The sequence below is a fragment of the Microtus pennsylvanicus genome, chromosome 8 (genome assembly GCF_037038515.1).
Source record: "Microtus pennsylvanicus isolate mMicPen1 chromosome 8, mMicPen1.hap1, whole genome shotgun sequence".
NCBI lineage: Eukaryota > Metazoa > Chordata > Mammalia > Rodentia > Cricetidae > Microtus > Microtus pennsylvanicus.
The window spans coordinates 6,977,040-6,995,067 of NC_134586.1; the positions used below are offsets into that span (position 1 = coordinate 6,977,040).

The 18,028-nt window shown below is 44.0% G+C and overlaps 2 protein-coding genes across 28 annotated transcripts in view; both read left to right on the forward strand.

Moving 5' to 3' along the window:
• Window positions 1-5,328: 5,328 nt before the first annotated feature.
• Window positions 5,329-6,334, forward strand: LOC142855417 (histone H3.3A-like). The gene has a single exon (XM_075981911.1). The coding sequence runs from the start codon at window positions 5,418-5,420 to the stop codon at window positions 5,826-5,828; it is 411 nt and encodes a 136-aa protein (XP_075838026.1). The 5' UTR covers window positions 5,329-5,417; the 3' UTR covers window positions 5,829-6,334.
• Window positions 6,335-16,991: 10,657 nt separating this feature from the next.
• Window positions 16,992-18,028, forward strand: part of C2cd5 (C2 calcium dependent domain containing 5) — a 97,543-nt gene continuing 96,506 nt past the window's right edge. For 20 of the 27 annotated variants that reach the window (XM_075982327.1, XM_075982337.1, XM_075982333.1 and 17 more), the window contains exons 1-2: window positions 17,004-17,173; window positions 17,325-17,443. In XM_075982327.1, coding sequence (XP_075838442.1) covers window positions 17,354-17,443 — 90 coding nt within the window. In that variant the 5' untranslated portion in view covers window positions 17,004-17,173; window positions 17,325-17,353. Of the gene's footprint in view, window positions 17,174-17,280; window positions 17,444-18,028 lie in introns of those variants that run through there. The other 7 variants (XM_075982343.1, XM_075982331.1, XM_075982347.1 and 4 more) reach the window with 3 other exon arrangements.

Sequence of the window (18,028 nt, forward strand, 5' to 3'; positions counted from 1 at the left end):
GGTGGTCACGAGCACTTCCTGCTCTTGCAGAGGAGTGAGTTTGCTTCCGCACCCACGTGATGGCCCAGCACCATCTGAAACTCCAGCTCCTGAGCATCCAACACTGTCTTCTGGCCTCTGTCAGCACCTTGGGAGCACATATTCCAACACAGACATACACACATACACATAACAAGAGCCAGGCATGGTGGTGCATGCCTTTACTCTCAGCAGAGGCAGTGGGATCTCTGTAGGTGTAAAGCCAGCCTGTCCTACATAGTGAGTTCCAGGACAACTAGGACTACATAGAGAGAGCTTGCCTCAAGATAGATAGATAGATAATAGATAAATGAAAGATGATAGATAGATATATAGATAATAGATGATAGATAGATAGATAGATAGATAGATGATAGATAGGTAGATAGATAGATGATAGATAGATAATAGATATATGATAGATATATGATAGATAGATAGATAATAGATAGATAGATAATAGATAGATGATAGATAGGTAGATAGATGATAGATAGGTAGATAGATGATAGATAAGTAGATAGATAGATAGATAGATAGATAGATAGATAGATAGACAGACAGACAGACAGACAGACATATGATAGATAGGGATAGAGTAGAAAGAAATAAAAATCAAGTCTTAAGAAAATAGAAATACACTTATGGAACTTTTAAAAAAGTCTATTAGTTTATAATAATAAAAAAGTTCGGTTTCTGGAAGATGCAGCTATCTTGTTCTTGTGGGCTCTGAGTAACAATCTAATACATACATGTACACAACAATAAACTTATTGTAGTGAACAGTGAAATCCACAATTGTAGTAGGTTATTTTGGAGAAGTGTGTTACATCTTTGTGTCCACGCGACAGATGTCTGACACAAACAGCTAAAAGGGACAAACATCATTTTGGTTCATGGCTTTGGTATACTTGTCTCTGGTCCCCATCCATTTGGCCTGAGCATCCTGCTAGGGGGACCTTGTGGTGGGGAAGGCCAGGGGTGAGGGTGGGAGAGGAAGCATGGGGATCTCACATGCTCTTCAAAAGCATGTCCCCTGTTACTTCTTCCTCCCACTGTGCTCCACAACTTAAAGCTGTTATTCCTGACAAAATATTGCCATCTGAGGACCAAGCACTTAACATCTGAGCCTGTGGGGGACATTACTATTCAAACCATAACGGAAAATTTATTTCTTGCACCTCTTCTGCCTATAGTTTTTGCATTGCCCTCTCTTTTGCTCTAACTCCTTGAGGGTTGTTTTAGATTTATTTTATTTTATGGGTAGAGTATTTTGCTGGCATGTATGTATGTGCTAATGTCTGTTTGGTAGTAACAAGCATGCAGTGCCCACAGAAACCAGAAGAGGGCATCAGAACACCGGGGCATAGAGTTATAGGGGTTTGCAAACTACCATGTGCGTGCTGGGAAGTCAACCCAGGTCCTTCGCAAAAACAGTAAGTAATTTTAACCCTCGAGCCATGTTCCCACTCCTATTTTGAAAAGTGGCTCCCATTACTCTTCAAAGGACACAAACGTGCATGCACCTTTAGTGAAACGTTCCTGTAAAACGCATCCCGTGAGGACAGAAATATCAACTAAGCCATCCACCACACAATCTGTCTCCAATTTCCTCAGCAGTTTCTGCAGTATTTAAGTGCTTGATGCACAAATGAATAAATAAGCAGTAGCTAATATTTAGTGGACTTCCTTGTGCTGGAAACTATAAATAAATGTTTATATTATTTATAATAAAAAATGTCCTTTATTTTATAGGAAGGGGAAGTAACTCACTCAGTTTTGAGGTTAGTAAATGACAAAGTCAAGGTTTTAATCAGGAGCTAAAGTCTATTTGTTAATCCCTAGCCTTGTTAGATACACATATCTCTCTCTTGTTTTGTTATTTTGTTGTTGTTTTTCTCTTTACTCTTTGGAGCCAAACCTTACACAGCTGCTACAGAGTACAGAGTTCAGCTGCGAGCGGTGGGAGAAGGCCTCAGGCAGGGGGCTGAGCAGGGCACAGCGATGGCATGGACTCAGGCCATGTGGGCACGTTGGGCATACAAAAATGTTCCACAGTAGCCTGGAATGGAGTATAACAAAGGTTTATTTATTTGGGGATAAACTCACAGAAAGAGTAGCTATCCACTGTCCTGCATTGGGAACTGGAACTGAATCCAGCAGCCAAGAGGGCTGCACACGCTTTTCGTTTGCGTTTATGGTACATGACACCATACCCAAAGTGGGCCGCTCTCTTAAAAGCTATTGGCTGAAGGAGTTCCCGCAGCAGGGGCCCACCACATAATCACACGGACACTTATTACTTATAAACGCCCAGCCTTTGCTTGAATTATTGCTAACCAGCTTTTCTATCTATCATCCCTTTTGCTTCTGGGACTTACCTTTCTCTACTTCTGAATATCTTTTCTTTCTTTTTATTCCGTGTCCGGCTGTGTTTCTGTGTGTCTGTGTGGCTGTGTGGCTGTGTGGTTGTGCAGCCATGTGACTGTGTGTGGCTGTGTGGCTGACCCACAGCATCTTTCTCTCCTTCTTTTTCCCTTTTCTTGCTCCTCCTTCTTTTCTCTTCTCCCTCTTATTCTCTCTGCCTGCCAGCCCAGCCTATCCTTTCTCCTGCCTTGCTATTGGCCATTCAGTTCTTTATTAGACCAATCAGGAGTCTAGACAGGCAAAGTAACACAACTTTACAGAGTTAAACAAATTCAACATGAAAGAATGCAACACATCTTTGCGTCTTTAAACAAATATTCTACAACATAAACAAATTTAACACTTTTTAAAGTAATATTCCACAGTACTCTCTCTTTATTCTTTTTAATCCTGGGTGTTGGCTATGTAGGCCTGGCTGACTTGGTGTTCACTACGTAGCCCAAGCTGGCCTTGAACTAGCTGTACTCTTCCTGTCTTCTTGTTCTGAGTGTTTAGATTACCGAAATGAGTCACTATATCTAGCTCCCTCCCAAGACCTTGTGATGACTGTGCTTTTTCCTTTCTTAATAAATGTGCAATAATAACATTATACTGTGCACCATGATCTGGGGTGCAAAGGTGCATGGGAAGTAAATGATGCTGGCTTCGTGGGGCTTGTGTTATTAGCAGTGGAGAAGAAACATTAGTTAACTGTATTTGGTCATGATGCTTGTAACACCAGAAGGGGTAACTTTAGCTAGTTATTATACTACATAACAAGAGAAACGGGTCAACTTTGGGGATTCATAGACGTTAGGAACTAACACCTTAGTTGAAATCTGAGTCCTGAATAGTAATCGCTTAACTGAAGACAGGAGCAGAGAGAAGGAAGGAGTTATGAGCATTACAGACATAGGATGAGAAAAGAAAAATGTTTGTTGCATTTTGAGACAGGGTCTTGTGTAGCCCAGACTGGCTTGAAATTCCCTACAAAGCTAAGGATGGCTTCAGTGCTGCTATCTTCCTGCCGACACTTCCTAAGTGCTGGGATTGCAGACACATGCTGTAGTTCCTGACTAGATCATTTTATCCTGAAAAAGAGCAAAATTCAGTGTCACATGATTAATAAAAACTCAGACACAGAAACTGGGGTTCAAACTGAAGGTCAAAAAAGCAAAACAGGCTGGGTGGTGGTGGCATATGTCTCTAATCCCAGCACTCGAGAGGCAGAAGCAGGCAGATCTCTGTGAGTTCAAGGCCACCCTGGTCTACAGGATATAGTCCTAGGGCAGGCTCCAAAGCTACAGAGAAACCTTGTCTTGAAAAACCAAAACCAGAAAAACCAAAAGCAAAACAGCCAATAGCCAGCCACTGGCTCTTACCTCTACCTCAGGCTATTCTGCCTCCAGTAATCTCAGAATGAGACTGCCTCTGAAAGCTATCTCCTCCCATTTTATATTCCTCTCTAGTGCTGGATTAAGGACGAGCACCACTACCACCTGGTTTCTATGGCAAACTAGTGTGGCTACTGGGATTAAGGTGTGTATCACCACTGCCTGGTCTGCAAGATGGACCAGTGCAGCTGTTTTACTCTCTGAACTTCAGGCAAGCTTTATTTATTAAAATACAAATGAAATATCATGGCATTTCAGAGCCAGAAGTATGGTGTCCACTGAATACATATGGTTTTCTTATTATCATGAAACTGAAGTCTTATGTATTGGTTCTCCAGCATTGTCTCAAAGGGTTTTTTTCATTGTTGTTAATATTATTACAGACTCTGAACTTTTATAAATTTCATAGCTTTCAGTTTATTGCAGTTTATGGATCATATTTTTATTTCCCCATATGCACGTGTGCACACATACATACGTACACACACAGAATGTGGAACTCATGATCTTCCTGCCTCAGAGTATGGTGAGAACAGCATGTGCCACTCACCCAACTAGTCATTTATCTTTTTCTTCTTCTTCCTCCTCCTCCTCCTCTTCCTCCTCCTCCTCTTTTTTCCCTTTTCTTTCTTTCTTTCTTTTTTTTTTTTTTGTTGAGAGGAGTTTCTCTGTGTAACAGCCCTGACTGCCCTGGAACTCACTCTGTAGACCCTATTGGTCTCTGCCTCCTGAGTGCTGAGTGAAATTAAAGGTACGTGCCACCACCATCCAGCTGTCATTGATCCTCTCAAAGCTCAGATTGCTCTACTTTTGGACAGAGGGAGCCTGGGCTCCCAAGTTCCTTTGTCATGTCCCCAAAGTCTCTGATGTGTCCTTTACTCCACTCCTATGACCAGCCCCTTTTTTAAGGATGTCTGGTTGTTGGTTGTTGTAAGAAGTAGAAGAATTTGTTAGCCCTGTTTTGTCAATGTTTATTCAATAGTTCTATGATAACCCTATGAATACAGTTAGGACTTCCCCCTTCCCAGCTAGTTAGGCTGGTCTTTGATGCCCAGTCTCAAATTATCCACTGGCTTCAACCTCCCCTCTGGTGAGATTTGGGACATGCATCACCACGCATAGCAGAAAAAAATATTTTTAAAAGTTGAAAGAGTTCTTTTTCGCTGGAAAGTTGAGAGACCTATTAGAACTCATGCTACAGAGGGGAGGCAGAGGCCATCAGAGCAATGCCCATGGCTTGTGCCGTAGGGCAGAGGTCAAGGGAGGTGACAAGGATGCTCCAGCCAGGACTATAGGACAAAAGGAGCTGGAAGGCTGGCTTCCAGTTGAAGCAGTGATCCAGAGGCTCTGCTTTGCCTGCACCCAAAGGAGCAATCAACAAAGCTACAACCCCAGCTCCACCAATTGGAGGAAGAGAGACCCCCTTGGCTCCACCTATACCAACTGGGGGGAAAAGATAGGTAGACAACCCAGGTAAGAATATATTCAACAAATTGTGTTCGCAGCCGCACCGCCGCCGCTCTCTAATGCCAGCGCCACCTCTCGCTTGCCGAGCTCCAGCCGAAGGAGAAGGGGGGTAAGTAAGGAGGTGCCCATACCATGGCTCGTACAAAGCAGATTGCCCGTAAATCCAGCGGTGGTAAAGCACCCAGGAAACAACTGGCTACAAAAGCCGCTCGCAAGAGTGCGCCCTCTACTGGAGGGGTGAAGAAACCTCATCGTTACAGGCTTGGTACTGTAGCACTCCGTGAAATCAGACGCTATCAGAAATCCACTGAACTTCTGATCCGCAAACTCCCCTTCCAGCGTCTGGTGCGAGAAATTCCTCAGGACTTCAAAATAGATCTGCGCTTCCAGAGTGCAGCTATTGGTGCTTTGCAGGAGGCAAGTGAGGCCTATCTGGTTGGCCTTTTTGAAGATACCAACCTGTGTGCTATCCATGCCAAACGTGTAACAATTATGCCAAAAGATATCCAGCTAGCACGCCGCATACGCGGAGAACGTGCTTAAGAGTCCACTATGAGGGGGGAAACATTTCATTCTCAAAATTTTTTTTTCCTCTTCTTCCTGTTATCGGTAGTTCTGAATGTTAGATATTTTTTCCATGGGGTCAAAAGGTACCTAAGTATATGATTGCGAGTGGAAAAATAGGGGACAGAAATCAGGTACTGGCAGTTTTTCCATTTTCATTTGTGTGTGAATTTTTAATATAAATACAAGATGTAAAGCGTTAATGCAAGCAAAATGTTTCAGTGAACACATTTCAATAGTCAAACTTTATAAAAATTATAAATAAACCTGTTAAAATTTTCTGGACAATGCCAGCATTTGGATTTTTTTAAAATAAGTAAATTTCTTATTGACGGCAACTAAATGGTGTTTGTAGCATTTTTATCATACAGTAGATTCCATCATTCACTATAATTTTCTAACTGAGTTGTCCTACATGCAAGTACATGTTTTTAATGTTGTCTGTCTTCTGTGCTGTTCCTGTAAGTTTGCTATTAAAATACATTAAACTATATATATAAAAAAAGAATGTACTCAACAACATAAAGAGCGATATGGCTCCACCAGAAACTGGTGTTTCTAAACAGCAATGCAGATGAGCCAGAAGAAAGTGACCTTAAAAATAACTTTATGAAGATGATTGAGGCCCTTAAAGAGGAAATGAAAAATTCCCTTTAAAAAGTGGAGAAAAAGAACAAATAAAAAATTGGAAGAACTCAACAAATCCCTAAAGAAAACCAAGAAAAAGCAATCAAACAAGTGAAGGAAATGATTTAAGACTTGAAAACTGAAATAGAGGCAATAAAGAAAACACAAACTGAGGGAATTCTGGAAATGGAAAATTTAGATAAATGATCATAAATCACAAATACAAACATAAACAACAAAATACAATAGATAGAACAGAGAATCTTTGGCATTGAAGATACAACAGAGAAAACAGATTCATTGATCAAAGAAAATGTAAAATCCAACAAGATCTTAACACAAAATATCCAGGAAATCTGGGACACCGTGAAAAGACCAAACCTAAGAATAATGGGGATAGCCTGGCAGTGGTGGCACACGCCTTTAATCCCAGCACTAGGGAGGCAGAAGCAGGCAGATCTCTGTGAGTTCAAGGCCAGCCTGATCTATAAGAGCTAGTTCCAGGACAGGCCCCAAAGTCTGTCTCAAAAAACAAAAACAAAAAAAGAATAATAGGGATAGAATAAGGAGAACTCCAACTCAAAGGCTCAGAAAATATATTCAACAAAATCATAGAAGAAAACCCTTCACTATAGCCACAAATAACATAAATTATCATGGGGTAACTCTAACCCAACAAGTAAAAGACCTGTATGACAAGAACTTTAAGTTTTTGAAGAACGAAGCTGAAGAGGATTCAATGCAATGCCCATCAAAATCCCAGTACAATTCCTCACAGACTTCGAAAGAACAATATTAAATTTCATAAAACCCAGGATAGCCAAAACAACCTTGTACAATAAAAGAACATGTGGAGGAACCACCATTTCTGACTTCAAGCTCTATTATAGAGTTACAGTAATAAAAACATCTTGGTTTGAGGAATAAAAACAAACAGGTGGATCAATGGAATTGAATCATAGACACTGATATTAACCCACACCTATGAACATTTGATTTTAGATAAAGAGGCTAAAAATATAAAATGAAAAAAAAAGAAAGCCTCTTCAATAAACGGTGCTGGTATAACTGGATGTCGACGCAAATAGACCCATATCTATCATCATGCACAAAACTCAAGTCCAAATGGATCAAAGACTTAGACATAAACCCATTCACACTGAACCTCATAGAAGAGAAAGTGGCAAGTGCCCTTGAGTGTATTGGCATAGGAGACCACTTTCTAAATATAACCCCAGTAGCACAGACACTTGGAGAAACAATAAAAAAATGGGACCTCCTGAAACTGAGAAGCTTCTATAAAGCAAAGGACAGAGTCAATAAGACAAAACGGTTGCCTACTGAATGGGAAAAGATCTTCACTAACCCCACATCAGACAGAGAGATGATTTCCAAAACATACAAAGAACTCAAGAAACTAGACAGCAAACTACCAAAAAATCCAACTAAAAAATGGGGTATAGATCTAAACAGAGAATTCTCAATAGAAGAATCTCAAATGGCAGAAAGACACTTAAGGAACTGCTAAACATCCTAAGCCATCAGGGAAATGCGAATCAAAACAACTCTGAGATACCATCTTACACCTGTCAGAATGGCTAAGATCAAAAACACTGATAAAAGCTTATGCTGGAGAGGATGCAGGGTAAAGGGAACACTCCTTCATTGCTGGTGGGAGTGCAAACGTGTACAGCCACTGTAGAAATCAGTATGGCAGTTTCTCAGAAAATTAGGAATCAGTCTACTTCAAAACCCAGCAATACCGCCCGCTGTTGGGCATATACCCAAAGGAAGCACACTCCTATCACAAGGACATTTGCTCAACTAGGTTCATAGCAGCATTATTCATAATAGCCAGAACCTAGAAACAACCTAGATGCCCCTCATCTGAAGAAAGGATAAAGAAAATGTGGTACATTTACATTATGGAGTACTACTCAGCAGTAAGAAACAATGACATCTTGACATTTGCAAGCAAATGGATGGAACTAGAAAAAAAAAACATCCTGAGTGAAGCAACCCAGACCCAGAAAGACAAATACAGTGTGTACTCGCAACTGACCACTGGGCAGAGCTCCTGGAGTACAGTTGAAGTGAGGGAGGAGTGACAATGTGACCAAAGGGGCAAGACCACGATGGGGACACTCACAGAAGAGCACTGAGTCCTGACTGACAGCTGGGGAACCTGCATAGGACCGAACTAGGATCCCTGAATACCGGTGACAGTGGTGTGGCTTGAGCAGCCTATGGGGCCATTGGCAGTGGGACCAAGATCTGACTTTGTGGATCCCATTCTTTATGGGGAGATAACATGATCTTCTTAAGAGATGGGGGGCGGGGGGCTTGGTTCTGCCTCAAGGATGTGATGGGACAGACTTAATTGATTTCCCAGGGGAGGAATTACTGTCTCTGAGGAGAGGATGGGGGTAGGGTGGGGGGAAGATGGGGGTGGAAAGAGAGGAGGGAGGGGGAGCTGATATGTAAAAAATAAATAAGTAAATAAAATTAATTATACTAAAAAGTTAAAATAAAGTTGGGTGTGGTGATACATGCCTTTAATCTCTACCCTCAGTGGCAGAAGCAGGAGACTCTCTTTGAGTTCAAGGCTAGCCTGATCTACAAAGTGAGTTCCAAACCAGTCAGAGAGACCCTGAAAACCAACAAAGTGGAAATAGGCCAGGCTTGAGGTGAAGACAGGCGGACTAGAAGGCCAGACTGAGCTACAAAGAGAATCCAGACCACGTGGGCTCCAGAAGGCCTGTATTAAAACACTGAAACTCCAAAACCAAAATAGAGAAAATAATGATAAAGTTATGCTATTCATGTTTATAGTTTAAAGACTTATTTTTTATTTTTAATTATGTATATATGTGTGTAGTCCATGTGACTTATGAATATGTGCACAGTGCCTGTGGAGGGCAGAACAGCGTGTCACACCTCCAGAGCTGGAGCCACAGGTGGTCAAAAGAGCTGACAAAATGGGCGCCAGGAACCAAACTTGAGTCCTCTGGAAGGGCAGGGAAGAGCTCCCAACCACTGAGTCATCCCCCATCCCCCGACAGCTTAAACTGCAAGTCAGGATTACTGTATTTTATGTCCCTAATGTATATCTTATCCTTATTTCTCTTACTTAGAAAACTGCTTCTTGATCAAATTGAAGGAAAGATGGTAATGACCTCTGTTATCTTCCTATTGCTGTGAAGAGACACCATGACCAATGTATCTATTTGTTTTGTTTTTGGAGACAGAATTTCTCTGTGTGTAGTCCTGGCTGCTCTGGAACTCATTTGGTAGACCAGGCTGACCTTGAACTCACAAAGATCTGCCACCTTCTATCCCTAGAGTTCTGGGATTAAAAGCTGTGAGATCATGCTGAGCTAGAGAGCTCACACCTAGATCCACAGGCTGGAGGGAGGGAAGGAGAGAGAGACAGAGACAGGCAAAGACAGAGAGAGAATGCTAACCAAGAATGGCATGGGTTTTTAAAATCTCAAAACCCACCCTTAGCTACACACTTCCTCCAATAAGGCCACATCTCCTAAACCTTATCAAATAGTAGGGGCCAAGTGTTCAAGTAGGTGAGCATACAAAGACATTCTCACTCAAACCACCATAGTCTCTCAAAGTGTACACACCCACAAACACACACCACATATGTATGTATGGGTAATATGCATCTACACACATATAATTCCACTTGTTAAATGTACAACAATATCATTACTTGTCATATTGTTATAAAAGAGTTTACAACTTCTTGGCAGTTACTTTTGTTCTTGGGTATTTTCAGTTGGAGACAAATTTTCACGCTACTGAGGAACTTAATTCCTCAATACTTAACTAAGTGAGTACTCTTCTATCTTTTTACAAATTAGGTTTATTTATTTCATTTTGCTTTCAAGTGATATTTTATACTTTATAATTATGCAAGTTACTTTATAATTACATAAGCCACATGGTTTCAAAAGTGATGCCACAACATATATTCAGATGGGGCTGACAGTAATTAAGAGGATTAATTTTTTTTTCCCCAAAAGACCTGGGTTTGTTTCCCAGCACCCATGTCTGGCACGTCACAACTGCCAGCTCACGGAACCTGACACCCTCTTTGGCCTTCACACACGCCTACACTCATGTGCACATTTCTCCAGCCCCACACACATGCACAAAATTTAAAAAGTAAATCTTAAAAAAAAAAATCCAAAAGCGTTTTCTGTCACCCCTAACTTAACAACTCTTCCCATTTTATTTCTCTACTATGTGTTTTCATTAGCTTTGTATGGCCCTCAGTTAAAAACAATATACGTGTACCTACTTTTTATAAAATGATGCTTCCATTTCTTAGATGATGGTTATATGGGGCTGGAGGATTGGCTCAAGGGTGAGGAGTGAGCATTGCTTTTGTAAGGCAACATGTGGAGCTCCTCCCGGCCCCGGGAAGCCACAAGTCCCCCAGGGATTTTAGAAAACCCACAGGCAGCTATCTAGAGGCAGTGGACTAGGTCCCATCTCCTGTGAGTCGTTTATGGACAGCTAACAATGGCATAACCTCATTTGTCATCTTCCTATGAGCTGCAGTAATTTGAACTTGGTCCACTGTCAATGCTCCTCCATTAACTAATGCTAGTCCATGGTGAACTGTGCTTGGGCTGTGTGCTCATTCTAAAGTCATCAGACAGAGCTAAATAGCTACAACTTTTCTATTCTAGGTACGTTTGCTACATTATCAGAGCGTTCCTCTGACAATAAGGAAAGGCAGGAAGTTAGCCGGTGAGTTGGGAAATGACCAACTTAATTAATCTAATTAATGGCAGTGTCTCTGGACAGATAACGGCCAAAGAGACTATCAAAACTGTAATTGTCAGTGATACTTCACTGCCAAAGGGACAAGAAAGTGAGCTCAAGAGGAAATGCGGCATAATGGCTGACATCTCAAGACGCAAGAGCAACTATAACGTGAGTTTGTTGAACTGAGGTTTCTGGAAAACGTCAAGGTGAAATGAATGGAGGGGGGTCCATCAGTGCTTCATCCATGCGAAGCCAAGGAGCTCAACCACAGACAAATCCTCTGGTGAAAATGAGAGGAACGCACTTCTGACGGCGCTTTGTCCCCTGAAGTCTACACATCTGCTTTTTCAAAATTTCACATCATTTTCTGATTTCTTAGGATGGTGGGATTGACCGTTTTAGTTTCTTTTCTTTTCTTTTCTTTTCTTTCTTTCTTTCTTTCTTTCTTTCTTTCTTTCTTTCTTTCTTTTTTTTTTTTGAGAAAAATGTCTCATCTATCCCAGGCTGGTTTCCAATTCCTCGTGTTAAAGAAGATCTTCAGCTTCGCACCTGCTGCTCTACCTCAGGCGCGATGGGATTACGGTGTGTGCCAGTGTGCCTGTTGAATGAGGTGCTGGAAAAAGGAACCCAGGGCTTCAGGAGCTGCATCTCCTATTCTTTTTTTTTTTTTTTTTTTTTTTTTAGTTTTTCGAGACAGGGTTTCTCTGTAGCTTTGGAGCCTGTCCTGGCACTAGCTCTTGTAGACCAGGCTGGCCTTGAACTCACAGAGATCTGCCTATTTCTGCCAGCCTAGCAGTGTATACGTTGGACATGGTGGTCATTTGCACTAGCACTGCATACGTTGGACATGGTGGTCATTTGCACTAACAGTGTATACGTTGGACATGGTGGTCATTTGCATTAACAGTGTATACGTTGGACATGGTGGTCATTTGCACTAACAGTGTATACGTTGGACATGGAGGTTATTTGCACTAACAGTGTATATGTTGGACATGGTGGTCATTTGCACTAACAGTGTATACGTTGGACATGGTGGTCATTTGCACTAGCAGTGTATATGTTGGACATGGTGGTCATTTGCACTAACAGTGTATACGTTGGACATGGTGGTCATTTGCACTAGCACTGTATATGTTGGACATGGTGGTTATTTGCACTAGCACTGTATATGTTGGACATTAGCATTGTATACGCTGGACATGGCGGTCACTTGCACTAGCGGTGGTACACCTCTGTAATCCCCAAACTCTCAAGATAGAGGCAGGGAAAGTGGAAGCTGGAAGTCATCTGTGGCTACATAGGCAGTTCAAGGGCATTCTGGGACATGAGAGAGCGGATAGCAAATCCCTAAGCCACGTGTTGTAGAGCCTGTCATCCAGGCCTTTTAGGGGCTGAGGCAAGAGGCTTTGAGTCTGAACGCAGCTTGAGCCACACAGAGAAACTTTAGCTCAACAAATAAATTACTTGGGCTGTTTTGCCATAAGTGGGTTGGAGGACAGAGACAAGCAGTGGCGGATATGACCTTCTATGGCACAGTTATTAATATAGCTGGGCTTTTGTTTGGGCTGCCAGCTCACAACAAAGAACATGGAGACTTATACTGATCACGAAAGCTTAGCCTTAGCTCAGGCCTGTTTCTAACTAGCTCTTGGAACTTAAATCAACCCATTTCTATTAATTTACTTTCTGCCTCGTGGCTTTATTTCCTCGTTCCATACTGCCCATCCTGCTTGCTCTGCATCTTCTATGCCCATAGATCCTGCCTAGCTACTAGCTGTTCATCTTTTTATTAAACCAGGGACACATCTTCACAGTGTGCTGAGAGATTATCCCCCAAGTTAACGATGGAAGACATGTGTGAGAGACCTTCGGGAATCATACCCACCTTTATTGGCTCTGAGGCCCTGGGAAACCACTGTCGCTGTGCAAAACTAGTACGAGCCTGGCACTGCGGCACACACCCGCTACCTCAGTGTCGGGGGCTGAGCTGGAAGGACAGCGGCGTATTTAGTCAGCCTGTGTTAAACAGTGAATTCTAGGCTGGCTTGGACTAGTGTGAGCCTCTGTCTCACACTAGTCCAAACAAACAGAGGCTATTTTTCTGTAACAAGTTGGTTCTCGGTTGGCAAGATGGTCCAGTTGGTTGGTAAAAGCGCCTGCGGCCAAGTCTAATGAGCCAAATCTGTCCCTGGGATGCACGTGGTGGCAGAAGAGAACCGACTTCCAAAAGTTGGTCTCTGGCCTCCACATGTGGCTGTGGCATGCACATGCCCACATACATACCTATATAGACACAAAAATAAATAAACACAAGTGTGATCATTTTTTTTTTTTAATGACGGCTCCATTCCTAACACTACAGAAGATCAAAACCAAAGTCTGACAATTCTTACAGGATTTCAGTGAAACTTCAAAGCTGTCAAGTTCTGAACGTGGTTTCTAACACACAGGAAACACTCAGTATACACACTAGCTTGTGTTAAAAACTAATCTGCAAGAAGCAGGGCAGCCTATGAAGCTGAAGCTGCTAATCAGAGGTCATCTCATGATTTATTTGTCAGGAAAGTAAGCACCATTCCCAGCATTAATTAAAACAAACGACCACAATTACTAGGAACCGGTTCAGCTGAACCCAGGCTTGATTCCACTGAAAGTCTCCAGGAAGCATCTTAATTATAATCTCCTGTTGATGATGCCTCGGGCAGCAGGTATGCACAAGGGCTTTGCGGTCCGGTTCTCTAATTAGGAGGCTGGGCCTGCTAACCTCTAATTGAGTCATTTGCAAATAGTTTCTTCATCACAACATCTTGAATTCTGTGAATTATGCCCCATTAAAAACTATTGCTAAACTTCACTTTTCTTGTACTTTCCTGTACATCTTTTTGATTTGTTGTTGTTTGTGGTTCTGTGGCTTGAACCTAAAGCCCCTGTGGTGCTAGGCAAGTGCTTGGCCATTGAGCTACATTCCCTGGGGGAGTCTTTCTTCCCCCTCTTTCTGAGATGGTCTCTGTAGCTCAGGTTGGCTCTGAAGCCTCACCAATCCTCCTTTGCTTTTGCATTTTCGAAAGGGAACCGGTAACAAGGCAATAGCTTTCCATTAGAAAAGCCATCTCAATCGTTCCATCCAAACAATAAAAAGGCTCTTGTCTTTGACCACCATTGCTTGTGGGCATCTGTCAAACTGAAGGACATTTGTGAAATTTTTTTCTTGTGGGGAGGGAGCTGGAGGCAGGACAGACAATGTCTCACTATGTAGTTTTGACAGGCCTGGAGCTCACTATGTAGACCAGGCTGGCTTTGAACTCTCAGAGATCTGCTTTTTCTTGCCTCCCCGGCACTGGGATTAAAGACATGTGCCACCATTCTCAGATCTTCCTAACCTGAGCAAGGTAAAAGGGATTTCAATGTAACTACACCTTTCCCAAAGATCTGAGACAGAGGTTTGATCTCTGTGTATACAAAGGATGAAGTTCAGGTTGTGTGAGGACACTGAAAAGGTCAGCTAGTTGGCAAAGCAGTGCAGGTTTGTAGGAAATGTCATCCACAATGAACAAGGACAGCAGAAAAGACCAATGGTACGAATGTCCACGTGGGCATTTACCCCATCAAGGTGTTTATCATCAGACTTAAAACTGGACAAAAACGACCAAAAGGTTCTAGAGCAGAAAGCCAAATCTCACCAAACTGGAAGAGAAAAGGACAAACAGGAAGAAACAGTTGAGAAGATTCTGTAAGAGCAATCTCACACATAGATTTCATCAAATGCTGGTTAGATGAAGGGAAACAACAATATAAAGAGCCCTGGTTCTTGCACACGTTGGACCTTGGAGATTGGCAAGGACATTAGAAGGAAAGCCAGTGTTGAGAAAAAAAAGCAATCAGTGGTTCCAAGGTAATTATGTGAGATTGTGTTCTTTTTTGTTATATTCTAATGGACTGATGCTCTCTAGGCCAAAATTCTGCAACAATGTATCTTTCAGAAATTTTTCTTTCTTTTGAGCATGCCGTTTCTTTTTTTTTTTTTTTTTGGAAGAATTCAGCATCCCTCATGGGCAAATTCCTTCTCCAGGAGGACTTTTTTTGAAAAGATGTTTCTGGTTCATTAGTGCTTGGAGCAATTTTTCTATCCTGTTTTAGTATTTTTGAAGTTAAAACGATCATGCTAATATCTTCATTTAGGAATTTTCCATTCCTAATAAATTCAGTGCTATAATTTTCCCACTGGCATTTTAAATGTTGATTTTTGGTATTTGCTATGGAGTACATTGAGAATGCTGGGTTTTGCCACATGGAATGGAGTGATCTCGTTCCATCCTGTGTGTGTTCCTCAACCGCAATCTTTTTCTGATAGTCTGAAGCGGTGTAGAATCCTCCACTTTTTGAGAACTCAAGAACAATGGCAATGGGTTTTGATCCTACTGCACGTACTGGCTTTGTGGGAGCCTAGGCAGTTTGGATGCTCAATTTACTAGACCTGGATGGAGGTGGGGGTTCCTTGGACTTCCCACGGGGCAGGGAACCCTGAGTGCTCTTCGGGCCGGGGGGGGGGGGGGGGGGGGGCACTTGATTGGGGGAGGGGGAGGGAAATGGGAGGCGGTGGCGGGGAAGAGACAGAAATCTTTAATAAATAAATAAATTAAAAAAAAAAAGAATCCTCCACTTTTGTGGGGTCAGTACTAATCGGGCTCATTTCTTATACTATGTTAACTCTTCCAGGCTCATCACCTGCAGACTTTTAGCCAGCCCTGTAGGCCTCCCCTTTATGCTTGTAAGTGCTTAATAATTAGATTGCTGGGTATGCCCGGGCAAGACCATCATCCCAGTACCCGCAGGAAGACTGCCGCGAGTTCAAAGCCAGCCTGGGCTGCATACCAAGGAAGAAGTCAATCAGGATTATATACCACAGGAAAGACTTTGTCTCAACAAACAAAAGTTCATTCTAAGGTAAATAAGGGTGTAAGGAAGGCTCTTCGAGTCTAAGTGACATCTGTGTCCCAGGACAAGGTACAAAAGCCTATGAGTGAAACAAGTCTTTCAGGAAATACTTATTCACTATCTGAGAAGCGTGTGTGTGTGTGTGTGTGTGTGTGTGTGTGTGTGTGTAATCTTTTTCTTGGTTTTTCGAGACAGGGTTTCTTCATGTAGCCTTGGCGCCTGGAACTCGTGCTGTAGATCATAGACCAGGCTGGCATCGAACTGATAGATGTGCCTGCCTCAGCCTCCCAATTGATGGTGGAATTAAAGGCGTGCCTTTTTTTTTTTCTCCCGTCTCCAAGTCTGGCTAAGAACTCGAGTAATCCTCCAGCTTTAGCCTTCCAAACTCTGGCAGGTGTGCCCCCACACACGGTTTTAAACTGAAGATTCACAGAAAACCACCGCGCGCACTTGCAGCCCTTCCTGGTGGCCGTCATAGGAAACACTAACAGCAGATTCCTCTAGCAGGCTCGGCTGCAGCAGTCTGTCTCTTCGTGTGCAAAGCGCGGCGTGGTGGTCACCAACCCCAGATCCCAGAGCGCCGGCTTTGGCTGCAAGTGTCGCACACCTACCCAAACGGAGGCTGGGTGAATGATGCAGGGCTCGGCCGGTTTACCTGCTCCCTAGATCAGCCCCGCCCTCTCCTCGGGCCCCGGCGAATTCAAATCGGCCCCGCCGAAGCGGCAGAAAACCGAGTCATCGATCGCCCCCGCCCCGCCCCGCCCCGCCCCGCCGGCCGCCATTTTTGGCAGGGTGGGAGGAGAAAGGCGGGGAGGCGCGGCGCCGGCTCCGCGGGATGCCGACCGGACTTGGCGGCTGAAGGCAGCACGCCGGGGCCAAGGCAGCGCGGCTGGCCTGCGCCCTTCCTCTGGGTGCTCCTCCGGAATGAGGCCTCGGCGCCCGCGCGGGACGACTCGGTTCCTTCTCAGAGCGTGAGTGCGGCGCGCGCGCCCGCCGCTGTCAGTTGGCGCGCGCTCCCGTCGCTCACCCCCCCCCCCCGCGCACGCTCCCGTGCCCCCCCCCGCCCCCCCCCCTCCGCTCCCGGCGCTGGCTCGGCGCAGACGCGCTTGTTTGTTTCTGCAGGAATCCTAGGAGAGGCCGGAGCCGCGGCGATGCCGGGGAAGCTGAAGGTGAAAATCGTGGCCGGTCGCCATTTGCCGGTGATGGACCGTGCTAGTGACCTGACGGATGCCTTCGTGGAGGTTGGTGCCTGGTCCTGTCCCCCGAGAGCGCGGGGCGCCGAGCCCTGCCCTGCCCGCCATCCCCGGCTCCGTGGAGGGATGCCCACCCGTCCCCAGCCCGTGGGATGTGGCCCGGGACACGACTCTGGGGTCAGAGCGCCTCCCGGCCACCTGCCAGTCCGAGGCGTGGCCGCAGAGACGCTCGCTCGCTCGCTCGCACGACCTCGTTTATGAGTCGGAGGTTAAGAGCCATGGCTGCAGCGTGTCCACGCAGCCAACCCTCTGGGCACAGCCGCAGTCCCACGGTGCGGCGACACCCAGCCCTTTCCCCAACACTGTCTGAATCAGCCGTGCGAGTCACACAACAGTGGCACTTTTATCTGCTCTTGTGTCAACTGGTTGGGAGATGAGCTGTCTCAGGGTAATTTATTGCCTTGAGGTAGGAAGTCAGTTAAGTGCCGTGGATTTCAATTGCAAAATTGCCTTTTAAACCTAATGATTAGTTTAAAAGTCATGCAAATTAGCGTAAGCCTACGGCCTGGAAATTAATGAGCAGAACCTGAAAGAAGCCAAGGAGAGATTATAATGAAAGTTGTGATGAGGCAG